The sequence below is a fragment of the Planococcus citri genome, chromosome 5, assembly GCF_950023065.1.
Source record: "Planococcus citri chromosome 5, ihPlaCitr1.1, whole genome shotgun sequence".
Taxonomy (NCBI): Eukaryota; Metazoa; Arthropoda; class Insecta; order Hemiptera; family Pseudococcidae; genus Planococcus; species Planococcus citri.
This window is the reverse complement of record NC_088681.1, coordinates 10,274,685-10,299,714: the sequence shown is the minus strand read 5'-3', so window position 1 is coordinate 10,299,714 and position 25,030 is coordinate 10,274,685. Positions and strand designations below refer to the sequence as shown.

The 25,030-nt window shown below is 35.8% G+C and overlaps 4 protein-coding genes across 7 annotated transcripts; 2 read left to right on the top strand and 2 right to left on the bottom strand.

Annotated features, from left to right (window-relative positions):
• The first annotated feature begins 2,890 nt into the window (after positions 1 to 2,890).
• Ltn1 (E3 ubiquitin-protein ligase listerin) lies at positions 2,891 to 17,695 on the top strand. 4 transcript variants are annotated; one of them, XR_010559515.1, is made up of 29 exons: positions 2,891 to 3,215; positions 3,377 to 3,435; positions 3,508 to 3,693; positions 3,761 to 4,027; positions 4,102 to 4,217; positions 4,288 to 4,471; positions 4,532 to 4,705; positions 4,781 to 4,971; positions 5,048 to 5,183; positions 5,255 to 5,581; positions 5,659 to 6,123; positions 6,204 to 6,405; positions 8,856 to 9,243; positions 9,320 to 9,668; positions 9,742 to 9,996; positions 10,067 to 10,345; positions 10,412 to 10,611; positions 10,705 to 10,909; positions 13,764 to 13,920; positions 14,006 to 14,195; positions 14,284 to 14,415; positions 14,495 to 14,635; positions 14,721 to 14,860; positions 14,933 to 15,147; positions 15,230 to 15,421; positions 15,506 to 15,673; positions 15,761 to 16,206; positions 16,855 to 16,928; positions 17,001 to 17,695. XR_010559515.1 is itself a non-coding variant. In XM_065369658.1 (27 exons), the coding sequence occupies exons 2-27, from the start codon at positions 3,388 to 3,390 to the stop codon at positions 15,818 to 15,820; spliced, it is 5,367 nt and encodes a 1,788-aa protein (XP_065225730.1). In that variant the 5' UTR covers positions 2,891 to 3,215; positions 3,377 to 3,387; the 3' UTR covers positions 15,821 to 17,695. The 4 variants fall into 4 exon arrangements, 1 of the variants encoding a protein (XP_065225730.1); XR_010559514.1 differs by having other exon boundaries at positions 16,855 to 17,695; XR_010559513.1 differs by having other exon boundaries at positions 15,761 to 16,928.
• On the bottom strand, positions 17,300 to 19,316 carry LOC135849293 (GPI mannosyltransferase 2-like). Its single transcript, XM_065369659.1, has one exon. The coding sequence runs from the start codon at positions 19,112 to 19,114 to the stop codon at positions 17,744 to 17,746; it is 1,371 nt and encodes a 456-aa protein (XP_065225731.1). The 5' UTR covers positions 19,115 to 19,316; the 3' UTR covers positions 17,300 to 17,743.
• A 300-nt stretch (positions 19,317 to 19,616) lies between these two features.
• On the top strand, positions 19,617 to 21,910 carry abo (de-etiolated protein 1 abo). Its single transcript, XM_065365233.1, has 5 exons — positions 19,617 to 20,775; positions 20,854 to 21,003; positions 21,088 to 21,221; positions 21,308 to 21,514; positions 21,586 to 21,910. The coding sequence occupies exons 1-5, from the start codon at positions 19,804 to 19,806 to the stop codon at positions 21,788 to 21,790; spliced, it is 1,668 nt and encodes a 555-aa protein (XP_065221305.1). The 5' UTR covers positions 19,617 to 19,803; the 3' UTR covers positions 21,791 to 21,910.
• Positions 21,881 to 24,858, bottom strand: Gle1 (nucleoporin GLE1). The gene is made up of 13 exons (XM_065365232.1): positions 24,681 to 24,858; positions 24,340 to 24,615; positions 24,061 to 24,270; positions 23,880 to 23,998; positions 23,707 to 23,809; positions 23,543 to 23,633; positions 23,366 to 23,470; positions 23,130 to 23,293; positions 22,879 to 23,058; positions 22,620 to 22,810; positions 22,367 to 22,548; positions 22,150 to 22,289; positions 21,881 to 22,081 (listed from the first exon to the last, which is right to left on the bottom strand). Exons 1-13 carry the CDS (start codon positions 24,684 to 24,686, stop codon positions 21,965 to 21,967), a joined length of 1,884 nt encoding a protein of 627 aa, XP_065221304.1. The 5' UTR covers positions 24,687 to 24,858; the 3' UTR covers positions 21,881 to 21,964.
• Positions 24,859 to 25,030: the final 172 nt, after the last annotated feature.

The following is a 25,030-nucleotide window of genomic DNA, read 5'->3' as shown; positions in this document are numbered from 1 at the left end:
GTTCATTTTTTATTTCATTGAAAATATAGATTTAATATTTACCTATGTATTGTGCTCTTGCTCTCTGAGAAAAAGTTACTTTTCAATGTAATGTACCTACGTAGCTGTAATCTAAAGAAAAATTGAAAGTTTGATCTTCTATTCTATTTCATTTTCTTTTGAGAACATTAATAATCATTTTTTTTTGTGAATTTGGGCAGTGATTTTTCAAACTAGCCCCTCGTTTGAATCTATCATCAATATTGTTTCCATCAAATTCAAGAGGAATTGTGGTTGTGCAGGGGGGGACGATGAAATTTTGATGAAAAATTGATGTACACATCGAGTTCATAGTTTTTGAAGACTTCAGTTCCAAATATGTTGTCGATTTGACAATTGGAACGAACGGGGTGGGGCAAGCTGTGGTATGAGGGGTTGAGGAGGGTCGTAATTTTGATGAAAAACGGATGTAATGTACTAGATTAAGATTGGATCGTGTAAGAAAATGTAGGAAGATTTTGACCAAATTTGGCAGAGATCTTAATTTTGAGCTGAAAGTTATTTGGAAATTTTTTTTGGCTCTGTAGGTTACCTTGGAGATGAGATATAAATCCTCAAAGAGGGGACATTCTCAAAAAAATTGTGGGTTTTTTCGTTCTAGCCCCTACCTAACCTGTTTTGGGATAATGGACCAGTTTCAAAAGATGGCATTTGAAATTCTGCGTTGGTCAAATTTACCTCACGAAAATAGGCTTGATTTTTGCCCATTGAGCAACATTCTATCTCCATCTTGTCCATAAAAATTCAATTTTTTACACGAGATGAGTAAATTTGAATTCCAATGAACCAAAATTTATTGTTGTAGATTTTCCTATTTTTGAACTTGTAGGAATTGGCATTGATAGGAATAAGAATTTAGTTAAAGACGTAAGCGTTTTTCCATCATCAAGTTGTTATTGCAAAACTGGTACTCACAATGAAAATCACATGGAACGGGAACTGGAAGTCGTTGTGGTTGGCGTAACTCTAGTAGGCGAAGAGGTATTATGTGCCAGTGCTGAACTTGAGCGTTCCGACTGTTGCTCCTGTCAAATGAGAATTTCGGCGCCTCCTCCACGACCAACACCTCCACCACCACCACCACCAAAAAAAGCTTCTTTTCTGTTTATATTATTTTAATTTTCTTATTTTTTATAAAATAAAACTCCATTCAGTCGATTAATATCTTCATTTCAACATTTTCAACAATAGATGTGTTCTTTTTACCAGGGATGTTCACCGGTTTTTAACCTTAGGTAACCTTAATTTGGGAAATAACCGGAAAAAATGGTAAAAAACCACGTAACCTTAATCAAAAAAATTCCCGTATTTAAATCTGAGTAACCTTAACCAATAACCTTAACTTTTATTCCAAAATTTGATTACCTTAACCGTAACCTTAACCTCAAAAATTGCGGTTAAAAACCGGTTATAATTACAATTTTTTCCCATTTTTTTTCACCTTTTGGTTTTTGTAGAGCAGTTAGTTAGTAGTGTTCTGTTTTTGTTTAAAATTTTATTAATTTTCACAAATCCTAACAGTTCTGACTTTTGAGCAAAGATTTGATTGATCAATTTTACTCAAATTTTGTAACTTTGAAGTAATCATTGGCAATTTTCACACCAATTTTGATGTTTTTTTGTACATTTTGTGCAGTTTTGCAAAATTTTTAGATTAATTAATAATTTGCAACGATTATCAATGATCTGTTTTTTTTTAATGTTTCGAGAATTCGAGATACATAATTTTAATTATTTCATCAGATTTTGGTAGTTTCAATTTCATTAATTCAACGATATTTTGAGCAATTTTTTAAAGTTTTTCTCAATTTTGTCAATTACTTGGCAAGATAAAAGATTTTTTCACATTTTTATTCAAAAAGTGAGATGATTTTGCAGCTTTATGACAATAAAGTTTTTACACAGATCATTCTTAGCTTTTAGCAGATTTTCGAGAATCTGGATTTTGGACGTTTTTTAAATCGCTTTTTTTCAACACTTCACTTCAGAGATTATATCACCAATATTTCAAAACCTCAAGTCTCAAGTCTTATTTTATTTTTCTAAGTAAAATCCAAAATCCATATTCCATAATCCATATATATACAAAAGCTGCTAACCGAGCAGATTCTTCATTCTTGTATTTCTATTTCTATTTTCTTGTGGAAGTTGTGGATTACTGCCATTATTGGATTCTAAAATTCTAAATCTACCAAAATCCAGATTCTCGAAAATCTGCTGCATGGGTCAAATGTCCTGGTCCCTGCCAAAATCCGTGTAAAAAGAACACTATTTGAAGAGTGATATTCCAAAACTCGCTTTGTCCATTTTCACAACTTTTCAGGAGAGAGGAAAAACAGTTTCCCTTTAAACAGGTAAATTGGCTTTTTAGGCGAGTTTAGCACTTTATTTGAGTGGATTTATGATGTAGGAGTGTAGGTATACATTTCATCCACTAAATACTGCTGAAAAAAATTTCAATAACAATGGACAAAGCGCGTTTTGGAATATTATTTTTTTTTTAATTTTTAGTGAATTGGCTATTTAGGTGAGTTTAACACCTCATTTTGGTAGGTTGATGATGTAGGAATGTGAGTTAATACTTCATCTACCAGGTACCACTGAAACCCCAACTTTGATAAAAATGGACAAAGCGAGTTTTGGAATATCACTCTTCATTTTATTTTTGAAGAAGAAAAAAAAACAAAAACTGAAAATAACTCAGCTGATCAGCTCACGAACACAACCAATGAAAACGCGTGAACTTCATGACCTCTGCACGCCCCTCCATCTACAAAAATAGTTTCCACTCCAAAGTCCAAACCCAAAAAACAAACCGAACGGCGAATACAGCGCATGCGCAGTACAATACACGGTGAAACACTTTCGGAGCATTCTTTTTTCACAGATTTTTGGTGATTTTTCGTCGAAAGTTTCTAATTTCTCGATTTAAACTTATCCAAATCGTAAGTTTAGATAATTTCAACATTGAAAAATCCTAACAATCGTGTGAGATCTTCGGTGGTTGTTAATTTTACCCGGATACAAAATCATATCGTTCGACCGAGTGAATTTTCTACAGTTTAAACGACACTCTTGAAGATGACCGATAAATGCTGAAAAATCATCGCACCGTTCCATATATCGGTTAATTGGGCTTCCATTTCTGTATATTCGAATCCATGAACATCCACTACGTAAGTTACTCATTCAACTACGAAGTCGATGTTTCGTCGATGATGCAATTTATGTGTGCTTCATACGCGTGGAAAATCCACGAATAAATATGCCGATAGTGCCAAGTTACCTTTACTGTTTCAAATATTTGACGAAAGTTAACGTTCATGTAATTTTACAGGTATCCTGATAATGGGTGGAAAACAAAAACAAGCTCAGCGAACGAAAAACAATGCTCGTGTAAGCCAATCTACTTCTGTCTGTTTTTGGTATTTCGTAATCCGTTTTAATCGTCGTTAATTTTATGTGCAGCCTTCGAACAGTGGACGCAGCGCTGAATTACTCGGTAACTCGACCGGTAAACTGTTTTCAGCTCTGAAAGATAACGCGAATTACGTCGCTCCTGTTAGCAATATTGACAGCGATGCTAATATCAATCACGATTTCCAACTCGTTATGAAAAAAATGAATAAAAAAGATCCGGTAACTAGACAAAAAGTAGGTATTGATGTTTTCGATGGGTTTGCGAATTCGAGCATCTTTATTAATCTGTAACTGTTGACAGGCGTTACAAGAGTTCGTCGATTTATGCCAGACGTCCGATCTTGCCACGGTTAAATCAATTTTACCATTTTGGCCCAGATTGTATAACTCCCTAGCGGTGGATTCCGATTACAGGGTTCGAGAAGCGGCTCAGCAAGCTCATCGAGTGTTTGTTTTGGCTGTTAAACGTGATATCGCGCCTTACTTGAAACAATTAATCGGTGCTTGGTTCGTTTCACCTTTTGATTCGCATCCTTTGGCTGCAAGTGTTGCTAAATCTAGCTTCCAAGTGAGTGTTTGTTTCGTTAAAGCTATCTAAGGTTATACGAATGTATGCGGAGATGTAATCTGAGCTTTGTTTAGGCTGCTTTTTCACCTTCCAAACGCACAGAAGTGATTGTATTCGCTCATAAAGAAATCCTTCAGTATATTTCTCAAAATATAATCCACGAAACTCCGGAATCTTTTGCTGGATCGAAGTTAGTATCAACAAGGAACTTGTTTCGTTCGGTTTTTGGAATTTACATTTACTTTGACGTGATTTTGCAGAAGTATACCGGCGGACGAATTGAATATAAAATATCAAAGGATACTTTCAGCCAATTTATTAGGATACGCTCAGTATCTTGAGAAAATTCCAAAAGAGCAGCTCATCGAAGCGCTGCAAGATAACAAAACTATGATATTAAATACGAATAAATTTTGGAAATTTGCCAAAGATGAATCGAAATCGGTTAGTTGCGAAATTATTGAAATTCTTCTGGACGCGGACCTAATTTTAATCTATTTTCAGGTGAAAGCTGCTTGGTTCACGGCTGTTTTAGCGCTTATCAACAAAGCGCCGTTTTTATTAGAAAATAATTATAAGAAATTATGCACATCGATTTTTAGCAATTTCGACGAAAACGATAGTAACGTGTTACCATTAGTTTGGGATGCTGCCCTTAGTTCCAGTACGATTGTTTCAGTAAGTATAGGTCATAAAAATCACAACTTCCTAAAATTTGAGTATAAGTTGTGTATTTTTCTATCGTGTTTGTAGAATTGGTGGGAGCACGTGAGTCCGGATAAATTGGTGTTTCCCAAAATGTGGCGTGTATTGCAAGAGGCAGCATTTGGGAACGCTTCTATAATATTCCCTTCGTTGCTACCGTTACTAAGTCGTATACAGATTCCTCAAAATATTAAAATCGAAGACTTTCATTCGAAATTATTCACCAGTTTGCTCACAGGGTATGTTTGATCATCTTCTGACCTACTTTGTGTTCTGCAATTGAAGAAGAAATCTTATAAAATGGTATTTTTACAGATTAAGTAATACGAGAGCTCAACGTAGCACTTCGGAAACCGAAGCTGTGGTCAACACGTACTTCGAATGTCTTTGTTATGTGATAAAAAAGAATATAGAAAACAGAGAATTTTGCCTATCACTCGTTGATAACGTTGTAAGTATCCTGAACATCTCCCTTCCACTTCTAAGTATAGCATATTGTAATATTATTCGTGATTCCAACAGCTAGTCTTATTAATCGACAAATCACTCAATGATAAATCGCTGTTCGCCTCGAGTTCATCGGTTTTCTTGCACTTATCAGTATTACTAAGGTACTGGGGTCGTATGCGAAACTCTGCGGATAAAATATACGAAGCATTGGTCGACTCGATATGGCTCTCTCTGCGATCGATGGTCACTCGTTCGGTAATCGCTGCAAAATCTAACGAAGATAAAGACTCGGAGAATAACTCCATCAAAGACGATCTCGAGAAAAAGCTCAGAGTACATCAAAAAATGGTCAACGCTTTGAAAAATCCCACTGATGTTAGACAGAAGAAACAAACCAGGGTGAATACCTCGTTTTTCCCCCTGTTTTTCAGTCTCCTCTCGTAATCGAGTTTTAATTTTCCTGTTTTTTTTTTTAGGTGAAATTTTCCTCTCCGGCGCCTGAGAAGAACGACTCTTCGCAGACCAGTTCTCCATCGGAACCGGAGAAACCAACGAACGAATTAACCTACCATAGCTCTTTCTTAACTAACGATGCGTATTTTACTCGCCAGCTCAATGATCTTGTTAACGATATGATCCAAGTATACTACGACGCGATCCAGAACTCGAAATATTCGTATTTGTTCGTGAACCAGCTCTGCAACGTGTTGAATTTATTTAGCGAAAAGTGCTATTATCAGAAACTTACCGAGATTGTTCACGCAACTTGTACCAATAATAGTTCGGAGGATAACGAATCGTCCGAGCTGATCAATAATGTGATGAGGAGCTGGCTGAGTGATAATAGGGTATCGGTGGACGCTGTGCTCAACGTGTTGTTCCATTTATTGGTGTACTTGAAAGATGACGAGAAGGTTGTCATTTTGAATAATATTAGCGAGGTAAGTATGGGCTAAGGGAAATGGGGGAAACAGACTATCGTGAAATAAAGTGTGTTGTTTTTTTTTTTACTGTGTTGTAGGATCATATGAGTAGTATGTTAGAATTATGCCTTAATCTTGCCAACGATAGTCAGCTGCAAAATTCCGTACGTAAATGGCTTTCCAGCGCGTACTTCAAATCAACGTTGAATAAGTTCGCCCACGAAGTGTCCAAGACGTATCCGCCATCGATGGAAAAAGTCAATATATTGAAAACTTGTTTTAAAGCTCCCAAAAATGGAGGTGAGACTTATTCTAGAATTTGTCAAGAAGCTTTGAAGTTTCAAAAATTGTGATTTATCGCAAAAAATTCCAAAAATTATTTTTTTTTCTTAAAAAAAATATCCCAAGGTTTCGCTTGCTTGACAAAAATTGTGAAAATGTACTAATTTTTTGGCAATGATTGCCAAAATATCATGCGTTCTGCTGAAATTGTAAACGTGTTGCTTTTTGCGAAAAATTGAGTGCTCAAAAGCGAAGTTTTTTTGCCAAAAGTTGCAAAATAGCTCAACTTTTTTGACATGAATAATTGAAAATTGTAAAATTGCCAGAGACTTTCTTTTTAACAAAAATTCCTTCCTCTTGAGGGTGGAGGGGGGATTACTACCCAGTCTCACTTTTTTCTCTAAAAATTACTCAAATGGCTCACTTTTTCGTTAAAAAATGCCAAAAAGTATTATTATTTATTTTTTGCCAATAATTCCAAAATTGCCAACAATTTTCGTTTTTTTTTTTTTTTTTTTTTTTTTACCAATAATTGCCACCAAAGGAAATTTTTGAGGTTTCGGCCGTCGATTTGAATGGAACCCCGATTTTTGGAAAAAACATGGTTCAAAATCCCCTTAGTTAAAATTTTGTTAGCGAATTTTTGAAAACTCAAAATTTATTATTTTAAGGAATTATGCTTTCAAAAAAAAAAAAAAAATGTATATTTATTCAGTAGAAATGATTGGAATTTGTCCTGAACCTGATGATGCCAACTCCCTGGAATTGAATTTCACTATTTTCAGGCTTTTTAAAGCTTTGAGCGCAATTTTTGATTTCTACAATTTTTTTTTCGATTTTTTGAATCGTCTAAAAATAAATTTGCGCAGCTGAAATTTTGTTATGGAGTTCCCAAAAAGAAGCCTTTCCTTTTGGTGAAATTATTTTCAAAGTCTCGTTTTCGGCCAAAAGTTGGTAAAAATCTAGCTTTTCATCTAAACTGTCAAAATTCTCGTTTTTTGTTTAAAATTTTTAAAAATTGTGTTTTTTTACAATGAGGTTACACTTTGTAAAAAAAATAGATCGCGAAAATTTTCACGTTATGGCTCAAAATTTCCACGTTATTGCTCAAAATTTCCAAGAAAAATCTCGCGCTTTTTTTTTAATAAAAATGCAAAAATCAAGTAGGTATTTTGAAAAGTATCACATTTTTGGCACATTTTGTCAGAAATAATCACTGTTTATTGGCACAGTCAAAAAGTATCACTTTTGGCACCAATTTCAAAAAATGATTACGTTTTTTTGGCATTAATCGTAAAAATATCAACTTTGCACCCACTGCAAAAAATAATCACTTTTTGGCACTATTAGCAAAAAATTATCACTTTCTTTGGCACCAGCGGTTAAAATGACCACCTTTTTTTGGCATTATTTGCCAAAAAGTATCATATTTTTGGCATTATTTGCCAAAAAGTATCATATTTTTGGCACTAATCGTCAAATTGAAAATGATTGTTTTTGGGGCACCAATTAATTTTTAGCACTGGTTCCTAAGAAATGTCCTTTTGGCACCAATTGCAAAAAATTATCAATTTGCGCCCATTGCAAAAAATGATGATATTTTTGGCCTTGGTTGCCAAGAAATGTCACCTTTTTGGCACTAATTTCAAAAAATAATCACTTTTTGGCACTGGCTACTAAAATGATCACCTTATTTTGGCACTAATTACCGAAAAAGTATCATATTTTTGGCACTAATTGTCTAGTTGAAAATTATATTTTTTTGACATCAATTAATTTTTGGCACTGGTTGCCAAGAGATGTCTGTTTGGCACTGATTACTAATTACAAAATCTTATAATTTTTTGGCACCAATCGCAAGGTTGCCAAAAATGTCACCTTTTTGGCACTAATTACAAAACATCATCACTTTTTTTGGCACCGATCCCTAAAAATTATCAATTTTGCATCCATTGCTGAAAATGATCCCTTTTTTGGCCCTAATTCCCAGAAAATTTCTTATTTTTGGCACTAATCGTCAAGTTAAAACTGATATTTTGGCACCCATTGCAAAAAAAAATATGACCACTTTTTTGGCACTGATTGTCAAAAAATGTCACCTTTTTGTTTTTTGGTCTAAAATTGTCAAAAAATATAAATTTTTGCCAATTATTCTCAAAAAAGTATTACATTATGCAAGTTTTCAAAACTTCGTTGTTTGCTAAAAATGGTATATTTTGCCAAAAATTGCAGAACTTCTCACTTTGTTGCCAAAAATTTCCCAAAAAAGTCACTTTTTTTAATAAGATAGTTTAACTTTCTGAAATTAAAAACCAGACATTTCAGTTTGAAACGTTCTGGTTTTTTCTCCGGTCTCATTTTTCTCTGCAATAAAATCTTTTACTCGCGTTATGCCACTTTTCGAGCTTTTTTTTTTTTAAGTAATCGAGTACGATTTCTCTAAACCTTTTAATCATCTCTGATTACAGAAAGCTACACCAACGAAGAAACCAAGCTGGAAATCCTGAAAGTATTCCGCGATTCGCTGCTGCACGATACCGTCTCCGCAGCCAACTCTCATCCTCAGCAACCGCACAAAGCGAATTTATCGTGTATCGCTAAAGTACTCAAAGAAGTATTCAAAGAGTACAATTATCCTTTGCTTCGTAAAAATCACGCCGTAATTACGAGCACAATCGGATACCTATTTCTTTATGGTTGCGATGTTGATAACCACGTCGACGATGACGATGTTTTAAACGAGTCTTGGGTTCTCGGAGTGCAGACATTGGCTCGCATATTCGGATGCACCAGTCCGGATTTCATCAACGTCACCGAGCAGTTCGCTTTCGCTGTAATCGAATTGGTAGAAAAGAGGTAATTAATCGAAAATTTCCGGAAATTAATTCAGTTAACGTGATTTTAATCCGTGGTTTTTATTTTTGTTGTGCAGTAAATGTAAAATAGAAGACATGAAACATATAATTAACTTCGTCTGCACCTATATCGAATGCTTACCGATGAGTTTAGAGGTGGATAAATCGTCGAATACCGAAGAAAGCCATCGACATATGTACGACGACGAAGTACTGGATGCAACTTCGGCCACATACGCCGATATTACGAGCTTAATATGCGAAGTTTTCCTCAAAATAGCAGTACAATATTGTCACGCCAATATGGAAACGAGCGTAGTGAACGCTTGTCTGAAAGCTGAATTTTATAACGGTTCGATGACCTGTCGATTATCGTCGAATGCCGAAGAATCCGCCGATGATATTATTTTCGGTATCGAGAATAAAGTAAGGAATTGATTCATTTGAACAAAACTTTATCGAGGTTTGGCTTTTTTTAAAAATATGGTGTCTTTTGCAGGCCGAAAACGATATCAACGAATGTTTCGCATCGGTTGCTAAATTATTCAACGTAGCTTACTATATCGTTACTGTGATAAATAATTACCTTTTGGATGAAATATATCCGAAAAAAGAAGACGAAGAAGACGACACCAAAAAGGATACCTACGAACCGTTCTTATCCAAACACGGATTAGGTAAACTGAACGAAAGCGTCGTCTACGTTATTTATTTGCTCGCTGTTTTGAAATCTTTCAACGAAAACTTCAAACACGTGAGTATTTTTTCACCATTCGTCAATCCGAGTTCTAGGAAGACGACGAGCTAATCGTGTTCTGACTTAGGCTCGATTTTACGACCATATCACCGAAAACAATCTAACCGAGTTGGAATCCATCACGAGTGCGATAGTGAAAATGCATCCACGAAGCCCAATCCTGCTGCTGAAGCTGGCCATCATGAATAAAGCCTTCCAATGCGGCGGATTCTGGGCCAAAGCTCTATTCATACTTTTCGTAGAACTCATGGAAGGTGGAAATGTAAACGAAGCTTATCACGAAATTATCAAATGCCACGATGTGTCCGATTATCGCGTTAAAAGCTACATACTGCATATATCCGAAGTAAGTACAAATTCTGCTTCGAAGTCTGAAATGTTTGATTGTATACTAATTGATCGAATTTTACAGCTGTTCGCCAAAGTAGCCCAGTTCAGAATGGAATTATATTCTCCGGATGCTAAACTAGACGAAGAAAAGCTCTCTGTGCTGACCTGCTTTTTGAGAGCTAATAAAGAGAATAAGTTTTCGTCGGATCAAGATCGAGTCATATGGTATTGGTTGGATACGATACTGATTCATAAAAAACAACTCGAATCTACGTTCAATAAGTCAGTGTTTTTTTAAAGATGGATTTTCTTTTTGGGTTGAATTTTCCGGTCACGTGACTGAATTCGATGTGTTGTCTGTGTTGCACTGTGCAGGAACCTGATGGAATGTAAACCTTCGGAGATCATGTTAGCGGCGACGGTTTGCAGATTCTTGTCGGTTGTTTCGGATGGTAAAATACCGCTGATGACCGATAAACGAACTGATTTCATGATGATAGCTTTGGCATCGTGGATGCAGAGTATTCATAAGACTTGTAGCAGTGCCTCGTACGAAGAAAATCCTCATTATAATTTACCTGTGAGTGTGAAATGGAACGATAAGCGATGTTTAAGGGGATATACTCGTATCGTGATCCAAATAAAAAATTTAGCTCCGCAAACTCAAAAGTTTTGCTCGTGAGGAGTTCTTGAGGACACCAATTTCACTTTTGATGACCAATTTAACAGCAGAATTCAGAAGGAAACCGAAATTCAAAATTGAAAATTGGAAAAAAAATGCAATATGGGTATTGCAAATTTGGGGTTTTAAGGGGGCAAAATTCCATTTTTGAAAACCATTTGACCCTTAATCCTGAAATGAGCCTTGAAAAGAAAGGTTCAAAAATTGAAATTACATACTAAAAAAATGAAATACAATATAGGTGTTACAATTTAGGTTTTTCAGAGCGTTGAATTCATTTTTCAAAATCATTCGATCCCAAAATGAGCTCCAAAGGGGGAGGTTCGAAATTATTTTTTAAAAAATCAATATTGGTATCGAAATCTTGTGTTTTGAAGGTCGAGAATTCATTTTTGAAAATCTTTCGACTCCTTACCTTGAAAAAGGTCTCAAAAATGAGGTTCAAAATTGATTTACAAAAAATACAATTCGAATATCACAATCTGGATTTTCAAAGGGCTAGAATTCATTTTTGAAAAATATAAAATCTCAAACCGAAGAAGAGCCCCAAAGGGAAAATTAAAAATTGGAAAATTCCAAAAAATACAATGGGGATCAAAATTTGAATTTTTATAAGCGTAGAATTCATTTTTGAAAACCACTTGACCTTTAACCTCAAAATAGGTCCGGAAAATGAGGTTCAAAATTGAAAATTAAATTCATTTTTGGAAATAATTTGACTTCAAACCTCAAATACAGCTCTAAAATGAAAGTTCAAAATTGACAAATTCCAAAAAATACAATGAAGATCAAAATTTGGATTTTTAAAAACGTGGAATCCATTTTTGAAAATCATTTGACCTTTAATCTCAAAAGAGATCCCAAGAATTGATGTTCAAAATTGAAAATGGAATTCATTTTTGAAAATAATTTGACCTCAACCCCCAAAAAAAGCCCCATAAAGGAGGTTCAAAATTGAAAATTTTCAAAAAATTCAGTACCTATCAAAATATGGATTTTTAGAAGCGTAGAATTCATTTTTGAAAATCATTTGAATTCAAATACCAAGAAGAGCCCTAAAATGGAGATTCAAAATTGACAAATTCCCAAAAATACAATGGAGATCAAAATTTGGATTTTTGAAAGCGTAGAATTCATTTTTGAAAACCGTTTGACCTTTAACCTCAGAAATAGGTCCGGAAAATGAGGTTCAAAATTGAAAATAAAATTCATTTTTGAAAATCATTTGACTTCAAACCCCAAAAAGAGCCCCAAAATGGAGATTCAAAATTGACAAATTCCAGAAAATACAATGGAGATCAAAATTTGGATTTTTAAAAACGTGGAATTCATTTTTGAAAATCATTTGACCTCAACTCCCAAAAAGAGACCCAAAAGAGAGGCTCAAATTTGAAAATTTCCAAAAAATTCAATTCGTATCAAAATTTGAATTTTTAGAAGCGCAGAACTCATTTTTGAAAATCATTTGACCTCAAACCCCAAGAAGAGCCTCGAAAGGGACGTTCAAAATTGAAAATTTCCAAAAAAATACAGTATGAGTATCAAAATCTGGATTTTTAAAGGCCACAGAATTCATTCACGAAGATCATTTGACTCTTGAATTGAAATCGGTGTCCTCAATTCGAAACCCATGTTGCATTTTTTTCAAAATTTTTCATCATGAAACCTCATTCTCTTCATTCTTGTGAGGTTATTTCTGGTCTATGGTGCAAATGGTCGATGAAATTGATATCAACGTCCTTAAAAATCGATAATTTGATGCCTATATTGCATTTTGCAACATTTTTGAATTTTGGAACCCCCCTCTCCCCGCATCCAATGAAATTATTTTTGGTGAAGGTATCAAATGGTTGATGAAATTGAAATCAATTTCCTTAAAAACTTCTAATTCTGCATCCATGTTGCATTTTTCAATATTTGTGAATTTTGGAACCTCCCCCTCCCCGCTCAAGAAGGGATAGTTTTGGTCAAAGGGGCAAACTGTTGATGAGAATGAAATCAACTTCCGTAATTCGATATCCCATATTGTTTTTTTTTTAAATTTCTGAATTTTGGACCGCCCCCCCTCTTCTCCCTTAATACCCTAGTAGAGTAATTTTTGTTCAAAGGGATGTTTCATGCTTGGCATAAAACATTTTCGATGGTTTTTTTGGATCATTCTGGAGGCTTTTTCTTCACATTCAACTAAATTTTTCATCTGAATCACTGTGGGACGAGCTTCAGTTCGTTGAAACTGTTAAATAAGTCAGAAATTCGAGATCAGCGCGGTTGAAAAGCTACAATCGATATGCTGGTCGATTTTTTTTTTATGAAATTAGCATCGCATGGTAACCTTCACCCCCCCCCTACTCATACTTATCTTCAGATGGATTCTGTAAAAGAAAGGCTGTGACGTGTTTAGTATTTAGTTTTTTCAATTTTTGAAACTGAATCCAGTGACCAGTGATTGTTTTTCGGATTCAAAACGGTTTAAAGGCGTTCATTATCATTGAATGGAAGGGAAGAGGGGGGTGGGATTTTTCAAAAATGATAAAAATGCAACATAGGTATCGATCTCTAGGTTTTTTATGTCACTGAATACGATTCTGAGGTCAGTTCTGAATTTCCAGCATAATTTGTAAATCTCTTGAGTCATCTGTCATCTTTTTTTTTGCATTTATGCATCTTTTTGAAGTATCATGAGCTACTCAAGGGTAGAAAAAAATCACCTGAATGACAATTAATCGTATTATTTTTTTTTCTTTTGTTCCAGATGTGTATATTCATTTCGGCCGTTTGTGATATGTTCAAATCGATGACGAAATTAGCCTCGAACGTGACCTACTCCGATAAACTGTTCATCGAATGGAATAACGTTTTCGCCGCCGAAACTCATACCATTATTTCGTACAATTGGAAAAATCTCGCTGGTACATAAATTGTTTTCTGAATACATTTTCAAAGCTTCGAAGAATATTCTGCGATGAAAGTCCTCACATGTTTTTGCTGTTACAGAAAGTGAAGGATGTAGGAACGTTGAACAGTTCCTAGTATTGAATACATTGAGTGGTTTGATCATAACCCACGTAGATTTCATTCAGTTTGTCGTCAGACCGGATTTGAACTTTTGGCTGTGCGCTTGTTCGGATTTAATTCAAAGTTATTGCGCTCCGGTGCGATTGGCAGCTTATTATGTGCTCGTTGAGTGAGTCGAAGTTGGATTATTTTGGATTTTTTTTTTTTGAATTCTACCTTACGATTATATCGTATTGTATTTTTTTTACTCGTTTTAGATTATCTTTGGAAATGGTTGGACAAGATTCGTGTGTTTCGGTGGTCGAAGATATGGAAGAGAAGTTAACGTTGGAGATATTATCGATATCGTCTCTGCAAACCATCGTTAATATAGTCCTATCTAGTTATAAGTATGTTCCTATTGGAATTGAATTGCTTAAATTGTAGCTAACTAGACACATTCTTATTTAATGGTTAATTTTTTATTAGGAATGGAGACGAAAGAGTACTTGATCCGAATACAGACTCGTACGTGTACGTTCATTCGTATTTATTGGTTTGGATGGTGGTGATAAAGATGTGCGAAAATGCTCCTGTTCAAGTCCGATACAGATACGCGTCTTGGTTGAAGTGAGTATTTGCTCACAATCCACCTCATTGAAGATTTGTCTCCGGTAAATCAACACTTTTGTTAACGGTTCTTCGTTGTTTTCAGGGATGAAGGATATTTGGAAATGTTTTTACATAATTTACAAACCTTGATGCCGGAAAAAGTGCACAAAAATAATTTATCCGACGCTGTGGTGAAAAAAATCCGCGAGCTGTTCTCGATCGAGCCTAGATTCACTCTCGAAGGTAAATATTTCGAGTAAAAATGTACTCAGATGTAGCAAATATCATGTTAATGGATGTTTTAAATGCGTGTAGATCGTTGGGATACTGCGAAGTTGACCATGCTGGTGTGCAGATTGTATTACATGTCGTTATGGTTACTTCCGGCGTTCGTTCGTCAATGGTGGAAAAGTATGGATTCGAAAGAGGCCACCGTAGTGGATAAATTAACCACTAGATTCGTATCACCTACGCTCATCATGGAAGAAATGAAAGCTATAAAGAAAGAAAATAACGTCGAGAAGTTCTCCGTATGTGTTTACTCGATATCGAATCGTTTGTGATTTTCGATGAGATTTGGGAAACTTACGATAGTATTTTTTTGCTCCTTAGATGAAAGGGTATCCGGCAACTAGACAGATAATAGCTTCGTATACGGTGGAAGATGCTACGATGGAGATAACCATGCAATTAGCAGCTAATCATCCGTTAGGGTTCGTGAAAGTCGATAGTAGTAATGTTGTTTTGTTATCGAATCGATGGCGAACGTGGGCTAAGCAGTTGAACATGTACCTAGCTCATCAAGTAAGCGAAGTTTGGATAGTTTTACGAAGAAGAGTATCTGTCTGTGCAACGAGTACTAATTATTGTTACGAATTACTACTTCAGAATGGTTTGATTCGAGATGGAATCATGTCTTGGAAAAGTAACGTCGACAAAGCATTCGAAGGTGTCGAAGAATGCTACATTTGTTTCTCAATCGTTCACAGCAGTAATTACCAGTTACCAAAACAATCGTGTAAAACGTGTCATAAAAAATTCCATCCATTATGTTTAGTAAGTGAACGCCGATCGTATTTCATTTACCTAATGATTGAATTGACGAACTTTTTAATAAACCTGATACAATTTTTATGATTTCAGTATCGTTGGTTCATCACCAGTAACAAATCATCGTGTCCGATATGTCGAAATCATTTTTAATCTAGACGCTCAAAACTGCCATGATCGATCATAGTTAATTTTGAAAAGTTATTTATTATATCGATGGTGTTGTGGATAAAAGGCCAAACTGTTTTTTTTTTCCAAAGGGCAAATCTGTTCTCGGTCATTTTGAGTAAATACGAAAGGGCCAATCTGCATTTTTTTACATGAAAGTATAATCCAAAACGGCGAAACTGAACTATTTTTTTACTTTTTTTTTACATTACAGACCACTACAAATTTATCTTTGATGGCCAGTAATTTAAAAAAAATTGCAAATGTACCAAAATGATCTCAGAAAACCCAGACCTACGAGTAAACAAAATAATACGAGGGTGGATTAAAAAGTATCGCCAACAGTGCTCTGGAGGAGAGCCTATATGGAGGTACGAGTATTTTGAACCAAATGAGCGCTCATTTTATAGCTTGAAGTTTTAGGAAGACGGTGGTGTGTTCAGTTTTTAGATACCTACAACTCGAAAAAATGTTGATCGTATTTGAAATTTTTGAGAAAAGTTATTCGGTTGATGGGGCTGGAGTATCGTACATTGCGGTCTAGTAGCAAGTCTAATATCTATATCAAGCAGTGTGTGCAATCATTTGATAGTCCAAAGCCTCAGGAACACGGCGGTGTATTCAGTTTTTTTTGTTTGACTTGTACAAATATTCTTGAATGAATTCAACGAGATCATGGTATAGCTAAGTGATGTTAATTTTCACTAAAAAAAAAACGCCCAAGTCACTTTGGACATGTTCAACATTGTTACAACATGTTGTACAGAAAAACTAAATACATCACCATGTTCCTGTAACTTCAGACTACAAAATTACTGCTCATGCAGCTTGCTATAAGAATTAGTCTCGCCGGTAGAGCGCAAAGTGTACCTACTTGTGTATCCTGCATGACCTGAAATTTTTTCCTCGGCCCATTCGAAGGCCTCCAAAATTTTTTCTATAACTCATAAAGAAAAATTAAGCACATCATCGTGTACCTGAGACTTCAGGCTACAAAATCACAACTTCTTTCTCAATAGAAATGAAATGAGGAAGGATCGAGATGACGGATTTGCTAAACTATTTGAACCTGAACCAAAGACCAAAAATTCAGGTAATTTGAGTACGCTGTATAAGTATTTGGCATTATTTGGACACATTTGAGTAATTCTGTTGGTTTTTCTAGAAATTAAAATATCAAAAGAGCCTCAGGAAACGAATTTTATCCGTCAAAAAAAAGAGTTCATTCTGAAGATGATTAAAAAAGATACCAAAGCTCGAACCTTCACTGATGACTGATAACAAATCGATTTCACCCCTACATACAATATTAGACTATATGAGCTTTCATTTCGCGGCCGAATATTTCCCATTTGCTAAGCATTTGCCATTTATCAACAACAAAACATCTATTATTTTTTGCCAAATTTATCAGATTGGCCCTTTTTTTCATGTTGAACCTGTAGGTTGAACAAATACAAAAGGGCCAATCTGTCCACTCTCGAACGATGATATGACACTTTCGAGTTTAGAATGCAAGTTGGAAACTCAGTTTGGCCTTTTATCCACAACACCATCGATATGCTATTGTGTTTTGATTTTATCATTGTTTACCCCCCTCTTATTCCCCCTTTTATTTCCAATTGTTTGATACAATAATTCATTAACGACCAGAAGAGAAATCCTTCATCCGAGTATCAGTGACCTTTATTATTTATTCCAGTTGGTTTGCGTAGTACATATGTTTTTTTTTTGTAAACAATTTTGTAAATTATCTTATCATCGTCGTTATTGGTTTCCAATTTCTCTCCTTTTCTTTTTTTGTTTGTTACAATGTACAGGAAATTTGTTAAATTAAATACGTTTTATAAATTTATAAAAGAGTTTATTATTAATAGGAAAGTAATCTTATATCTTACAAACTTGAACTCAAGTCCAAGGATAATGATTACTGAATAAAATCGTACCCAGTACGCAATATATCAAACAATAAGAAAATATAGTAAAACTAACAGTAGTCATGTGCGGAACATCGCTCAGACTAAATACAGTCTTTTTCTCCTTGGAATAAATGATCATCGCCCATAACCAGTACAACGCTGGACTAGATGAACACAGGATTCGAGTAGCTACCTGGATATGCACAAAGAACAGGCAGATTACAAGTAGAACGCTGAGATGAACGATGTATTCGTATATCAAAGCCATTCTCGTATTCTGGTGTACTCGACTCAAACCTAATGATTTAGTCAGGTCTGTATTTCGTTTAAAATACGAGATACATTCGGTACTGACGTAATGTATGATGGGAAAGGCCAAAGCAAAGTTTGGTATCTGTTTTAACTGGAAGTACTCCAAGAACCCAACGTTCCAGTAGTGATTCTGGATATAAAAATAAGGTATTACGTGGGTCTGATTGCACATTCCACTCGTACCTTGACCAGCTAGAACGTAGGATTTAGCCAGAGCTGTTTCAATCACCTCAGGCGAGTGTTTGTACGGATAGTTTGTGCAGAATCTGATGTAACTGTACATCTGGTAAAGGAAGAATAAAGACATGGTTGAAACGACGATCACAGCGAGCTGTACCAGGAATGAGATCCAGTTCAGAATACTCTTTGGCATATAAGCGTGTTTCTTGAGCTGTCCATATGCAGGGAATCCTAAATTTGTCACACCGTTTGAACGTACAATAGCTGAAAGACTGATCACGAAGTATTGTTTCCAAGTACCATCTTCTGCTAACATTGCGGTGAATGTCAGCAATGAGAATAATGATTCAGAGTACGGTGCAGTGAAAAATATACTAGCAGGATTTATGCAGAATAAAGTACATGCCAAGAAGGCCAAATTTGCATCTTGTAATTTCCTTACAGATAATCTGTACAGTGCTTTGGCTGCTAGAGTGAAACAGACTAGATTGAAGAGTAGAGCTGAGATCAAATGAACGGATACGATGTTCAAAGGGAACAAAGCGTATTCGACGATGCTACCGATTAACTTAATGCAAACGGCGAATCCTGGGAAGAACGCTAGTGAGTTTTCATACACGTAACCGTAGATTGAAACGTGTAAATGGTACTGAGCATCCCATCGTAGTAATCCTCCCAGCAGCCAATCTACACCGGTGTCTAGGGAGGTTTTTGGTAAGCTAGTGAATGGAGACACGAACGCATCGCTTTGATGGTCAGGAATGATCAAGTTAAAGATGAATTGTAATACTAGTATGGCTAATCTGGAGCGTAATGCGAGCAGGATTACTTGTCGCTCGAGATCGGAGGTTTGTTGGTCTGGTTTCATGGCTCAAATTCGCGCAGATTTGGTGAAAACGAACAGCATGATGGCATCGTTGGTGCGGATTGATCGCGAAGATCTGGCGGTACTAAGCGAAGCTAACTTCAGCTGAGTTCAGCACATTTTAGAATATTTTTCAAGGGTTTTTGAAAATGACGCTATTTTGATTTTGAAGAGGATTTGTTTTCAATTTTTATCAGTGGATGATTCAGAATCAGAATTGACTCGAAGCAGGTGAGAAAAGTGTTTTTGAATTTGGTTGTGTTTTAAAACACAGTTTCTGGACTCGAAGTTCTCTTTTTCTTCGTGAATTTCTGTCTTTTTAGTTCCTTAATAAAGCAAAATTATTTTCAAACTATTTCCATCGCAATTAGAAGCATTTCTTAGAATAAAAATTGATTGAATTTTTCTCAAAGTAGGTTTTATTTCCGAATAAAATGGCAACATTGTTCGAACAATTTGATAATGACCCGAAGCCATCACGGAAACACCCGAACACCAACGAATGTGTTTCGAAAGAATTTTTTACGAAAACACTAAACAGGATACAGAAACTTTCAAAATCGTTCCAATTTTCTAATAATTCTTTTTATAATGCGAATATTTTGTTATTTCAATCTTTAATCATCGTATTATCGAACTGTTCGCGTAAGTAGCCCAGCTGTGTATTTAGATTTGGCGAAATTAATGGATAAATGGACGACGGCCCGTATCAAATTCAGACTCGAAAAATCCCAAAGCAGAACATCGTTTACCGTCTAATAAATCGTCAAATCTACGGAGTTCATAAAACCGGAGCCCATCAAGCAACTCGTTCCTTCTACTTGAACATTTTCCCTAATTTTACCGTAGTCAATGTGGAAAAACCACCGTGTTTCTTACGTAAGTTCAGTCCAAATGGTCAACACTTCATAGCATTTTCATCCGATCAAACGTCTCTGGAGATATATCAATATAAAGGCTGTACAGCTGCGACCGATTTGCTGGAAAAATGCAGCGGAGAGTTCTGCGGTAACACGAGCCATCCGGATAGCGAAAACATAAGGAATAATATCTTCAATAGGTTATTCCAATTGAAATACACAGTACCTGTAGCTCAAAGCAATAAACAACTGAATAGAGAATGCAGCTTGTTCACCGAAGATTGCAGATACGTTATAGTTGGATCAGCTGCGTATATTCCTGAAGATATTCGACCTCATTTCTACGAAGTGTATACGAATAACGAAGCTGTCACTCCGAACACTCGGTTACCTCTGGAAGACATATCTTTACATTTGGTTGATTTGGAAGCTGGTCGGTTATGCGATACGTTGAATTTCAAGGTGGATAAAATCTACCTGTCGCATAACCAAGGACTGTATTTGTTTAAAGATAGATTGGCTGTTTTATCGGTGCAACATCAAACGGTGTATATCTATTTGGTAGTCGATGGCCTTTTTGTTAATATTCGGGTGATTGGAAGATTTTGCTATGAAAATGATCATTTGATTACTTCTTCGGTGTACGCTTCTTCGAATCCTTCGCTACTTAAACCGTTCAGAGAAACGTCGATTAATTCGTTGAAACATAGGCTGTTGGTGTTTCTGTATAAGAAAGCTGCAGAAACATCGGCCAGGACGAACAATGCGCTGGCGTTGAGGAAATTTTACACTCATTTTGATCAGGTTGGTGAATTTAGATGAGTATTTTTGTTTTTCGTACATTTTACCAATATAGAGAGTAATTATTTTATGTATTTTCAGTTCAGAGAATTGAGACTGTGGAAGATGCAGTTGTTAGATGAGAATCACCTGTTGCTGAAGTACGCTTCGGAAGATGTAGTTGTTCTGAAAACAACTGAAACTAATTCCCAACCTTCGTTTTTTGTTGTTTATAATATTATATCGACCGAAGTATGTATTTTAATCGAGTATTTGTTCAATGTGCTTCGTACATTTTGTTGAAAAGGAACTAATTGCGAACGAATTTGTGCACAGGTGATCGCTGTGTATGAAAATATCTCCGAAGACTTGCTCTATTTATTGGAAAATTTCACCGATCATTTTAGAAACGCTAAACTAAACTCGGAGTCTCAATATACGTGTTCTCCTTCGAATAATATGTATGCTAGGTGAGTAATTTTCCCATCAGCTGTGAACGTGATCGATGTTGCATTAAGTAACGATGGATTAATCCTTCTGCGTGTGGTTTTTATAGATCAGCAGTTCAAAGATTCAAGCAAACTATAATCAGTGCTCGATACGGTGGCCCTACCGAAGCCACCAGAAGAATACTAGCTCAGTTACCAATCAGCGCTCAGTCTTACAGCTGTACACCGTACCTGGATTTATCTCTGTTTAGTTACGATGATAAATGGATATCTCCCATGGAACGACCTAAAGGCTGTGGTGAACATCCAATCAGGTAATGATTCACCTTAGTACATTTTTCTTCTAATTAATTTCATGTTTTATCGATACTTATCATTTTTCCAGGTTTTACGAAAGACAATCTGGTCTTTTGAAGTTTAAAATGTACGCAGGACTGTTAGGAAGAGCGGTGCCGGCAGCTGCTCGACGGTTAGTGGCTTTTATTTTCCATCCGACTGATCCTTTTGCCATCAGCGTTCAAAGGACTAATTCCGACTACATAGTTAATTTTCATTTACGTCATTCGTACATGAATGACGTCGCATTGTGATTTTTTCAGACTGGTTCCTCTTAATTTCCCCCCTCTTGGCCCTTATTATCACTATTACGGCTGTTTTTTTTGTAATAATTTTTTTTGACGAATTTTTAAATATATATTTGAATTTACAAACACTCGGATACGAATTTGAACAGTAAAGGTGGTAAAATATCGTAGGGTTATGGATCACCAGAAATTAGGACTGAGGATACCCTTCGGTTCGGGGAATCTGCCTCGTTTCAGACTATCTTCTACGAATATCTTTAATCTGCTGACTGGCCCTTTGAGGGAATCCGGAGTTATCTGTAAAAAAACGTATAGTTTTAGTTTTTTGAACGTTGGGTCGGTTATTCGAACAAATTGCGGATTACTTTATCAATTTCGGCGTAATATTCGCTATTCAACAAACGAATGAGTTTCCAGAACTGTTCTCCGTAGCATTGACTTAATTTATGACCGGCTAATTTTAAAAACTCGTGTAATAACGTAGCAGTTATATCTGGATTGGGTTCTGAGGATGAAAATAAACCAAAAATTACTCGACTGTTGGAAATATTTCGATCGTAAGAATATTTCTCATGTTCTTACCCAGATTCAAAGCAGCAGCTAACCATCTCCAAGCGAAACGAATACCGTGAGGATGAGGTTTACCGTGCCTAGGTTCAGATATCATGATAGCAGTGTATAGCATTAACATTCCAGTCATTCGTTTTAAAAAAGAATTTTGGTCTTCGACGACACCATCGTCGTTGTAACGATAGCCCAGTTTTCTGCAAAATAACTCATCGTGATTAGTGGCTGGAAGTATCTCGATACTCTTTGAGGTATGAGAATCACTTACAGATAATATTCTTTATCGGTCTGGTCGCTGAATTGGGGCCAGTAAGCTGGTATGGTGTAAGGACACTTCTTCATGAAGTTTCCCAGCAAGAGATCACCGAAATTTTCAAATTCCACCCATAGAGCGAGGATCAAAGATGCGAAAGCGAACGCGTATTCTGGTTTGGTTGGTATTAGACCGTCGCCTTGATCCTGTAATCAGACAATACGTGTAACGAATCGCTTCGTACTCGAAGAAGAAAATTTCGAAACGAACTTACGATGAATTTTTTAGTCAAATCGACTACACAGAAAGGATAATAGAGTTCGGCCATCGCAGCGTCGATGTTCGATTGATACCTCAGGTTTCGACGCAGCAGCACGCACAGTTTATCGAACTTGTCTCGTAAATGACTCGGAGTGAAGGAAGCAGTAGCGTTGACACAGGTGTTCATGTCTACCTGTCGTATTAAAATAGAAATGAATAACGTTTTCCATGAAAAAAATTCACGACAGAAGTTGGCGAACTAACTTTTGTTTTAAGAATGAGCTTATTTAAAGATTTGTTATTCCTAAACGGTTGCACTTTTTCGGTAAAATCATTCAGGATTTTTTCGCATTCGATGTAAAATTTATGGCATTCTTTGTTGATACATTTGTCGAGTATGCTACGTTGATCTGTCGTTGATAAAGTTTCTGAAAAGCAGATCTCGAATTATTTAGAAATTCTAGATACAATTTATTAGCAGAAGATCTCTGTGTAAGCACCTGCAACAGGTGTAACTTCGACCGGAGCAGGTTCAGTTCTTTGTTCTTCGACTGCTTTCTTTTGTTTTTCTTCTTCGATTCGTTGCTCTTCTAGATCAATCTCAGCTGAAAAAAATGACTGCTGATTAGAATTAGAATAAATTAATGATTCGAGTGATTTGTGACTCTTTGGCTGACCTATTTTCTCCTTGATACGATTGGATAATTGTTTGAAGTGTTGTAAAATCATATTACAAGCTTCTACATCTTGCTGTTTGATACCGGAGGTCTGGAAAAACACGTTTAAAATGAGAAATACGTAATTACGATGTCGAATGCTATGCTTCGATTAGTATTCATACTTTAGCTCTATTGCAAACAGTGTTGAAAGCAGCGTTCAATTCTTTCAACGGAGTTGAATCGTCTTGAACTTTGAGGACTAGTTTGTTACGATTTTTACATTTCCTGGAAATAAAAATGTAGACATTTGAGACTAGAGTTTGACAAAAGATAGATGCAAAAGTGATCAGCTTACTTCGTTTCTTCTGCCATACTATCGTAAATCTTTTTATACTCTAAACAAGCTGCTTGTATAGCTTGTCTATGACGATTCTCGATCTCCACCAGTTCTTCTTGCTTTTTAGCTTCGTTCATCTGGAAATGAATTAAAATTAGTTCCTTTTCGTAATATTTGGTTTTTAAAAAGATTTCCGTACCTGTTTTTCTTGTTTATATTTATCCATAAGAGCAGAAACGCGTCTACTTATAGGTAAATCGTCATCGCTCACGCTGATTTCCGTTAGTTTTCTTTTCAACGTATTTCTCGTATCCATTTCATCGCTCAAGATTCGCAATTCATCGCGCATTCTGTCTTGTAACTCTAGCTCGAGATTAGTGAATTTTTGCGCGAAACGATTAACATCATCCTGAGGAGAAAAAACAGACTGTAGAGATGTGTTTGCGAAACACAATTGTTTTTCGTAAAAACAACTCACTTTTACGCCGGCTTTTCTCAAATTATCCAATTCGTGTAGAGCTCTGGCTGGTGAAATATGTTGAGAGATTGTATTAGAGGTTTGTGTGCTTGAAAAAGATGCTTCCGGCGGTTCGAGAACATCTTGGGGTTGCGGAGAACAAGATTCATCGTAGTATTCGAAAGGTGCGTTGCTGGCTGATGGACCGATGGTGACACGATTCAAGTAGTTGGGTGAGTTGATGGCGTTCAATAGGATTTGATTTTGGGCATCTTCAAAACGATCTGCGATGTCTTTCTGCAATGATTATTCCAGGTTTAGTTGGTGAATGGCTGAAGTAAGCTATTTAAAGGGTTACTTACCGTCATTTTGGTAGTACTTTGGTCTGTAATGGTGGCGGAGATTTCAACACAATGGATGGAATTTTCACATTATTCGAGAATTTTACAGAATACCGACAGAATTAAGAGTATATGAGGGCGAATTTTTTAAAAATTTTCGTTATTTTTCCATGTTTATTTTATTTTTTTGATAAAAAAAGGAAAACAAAACGATAATCGAGTTGATTCTTCTGAAATGACAACATTTTTGGTCTTCGAATATGATTCGTATGGGCAATCTGACTCGTTTTTAAGTTCAATAATTCAACTCTTCAATCAAAAATGAACATTGAAAAATTGAACGACTTTTTTGAATCGCTCAAATCGTTCGA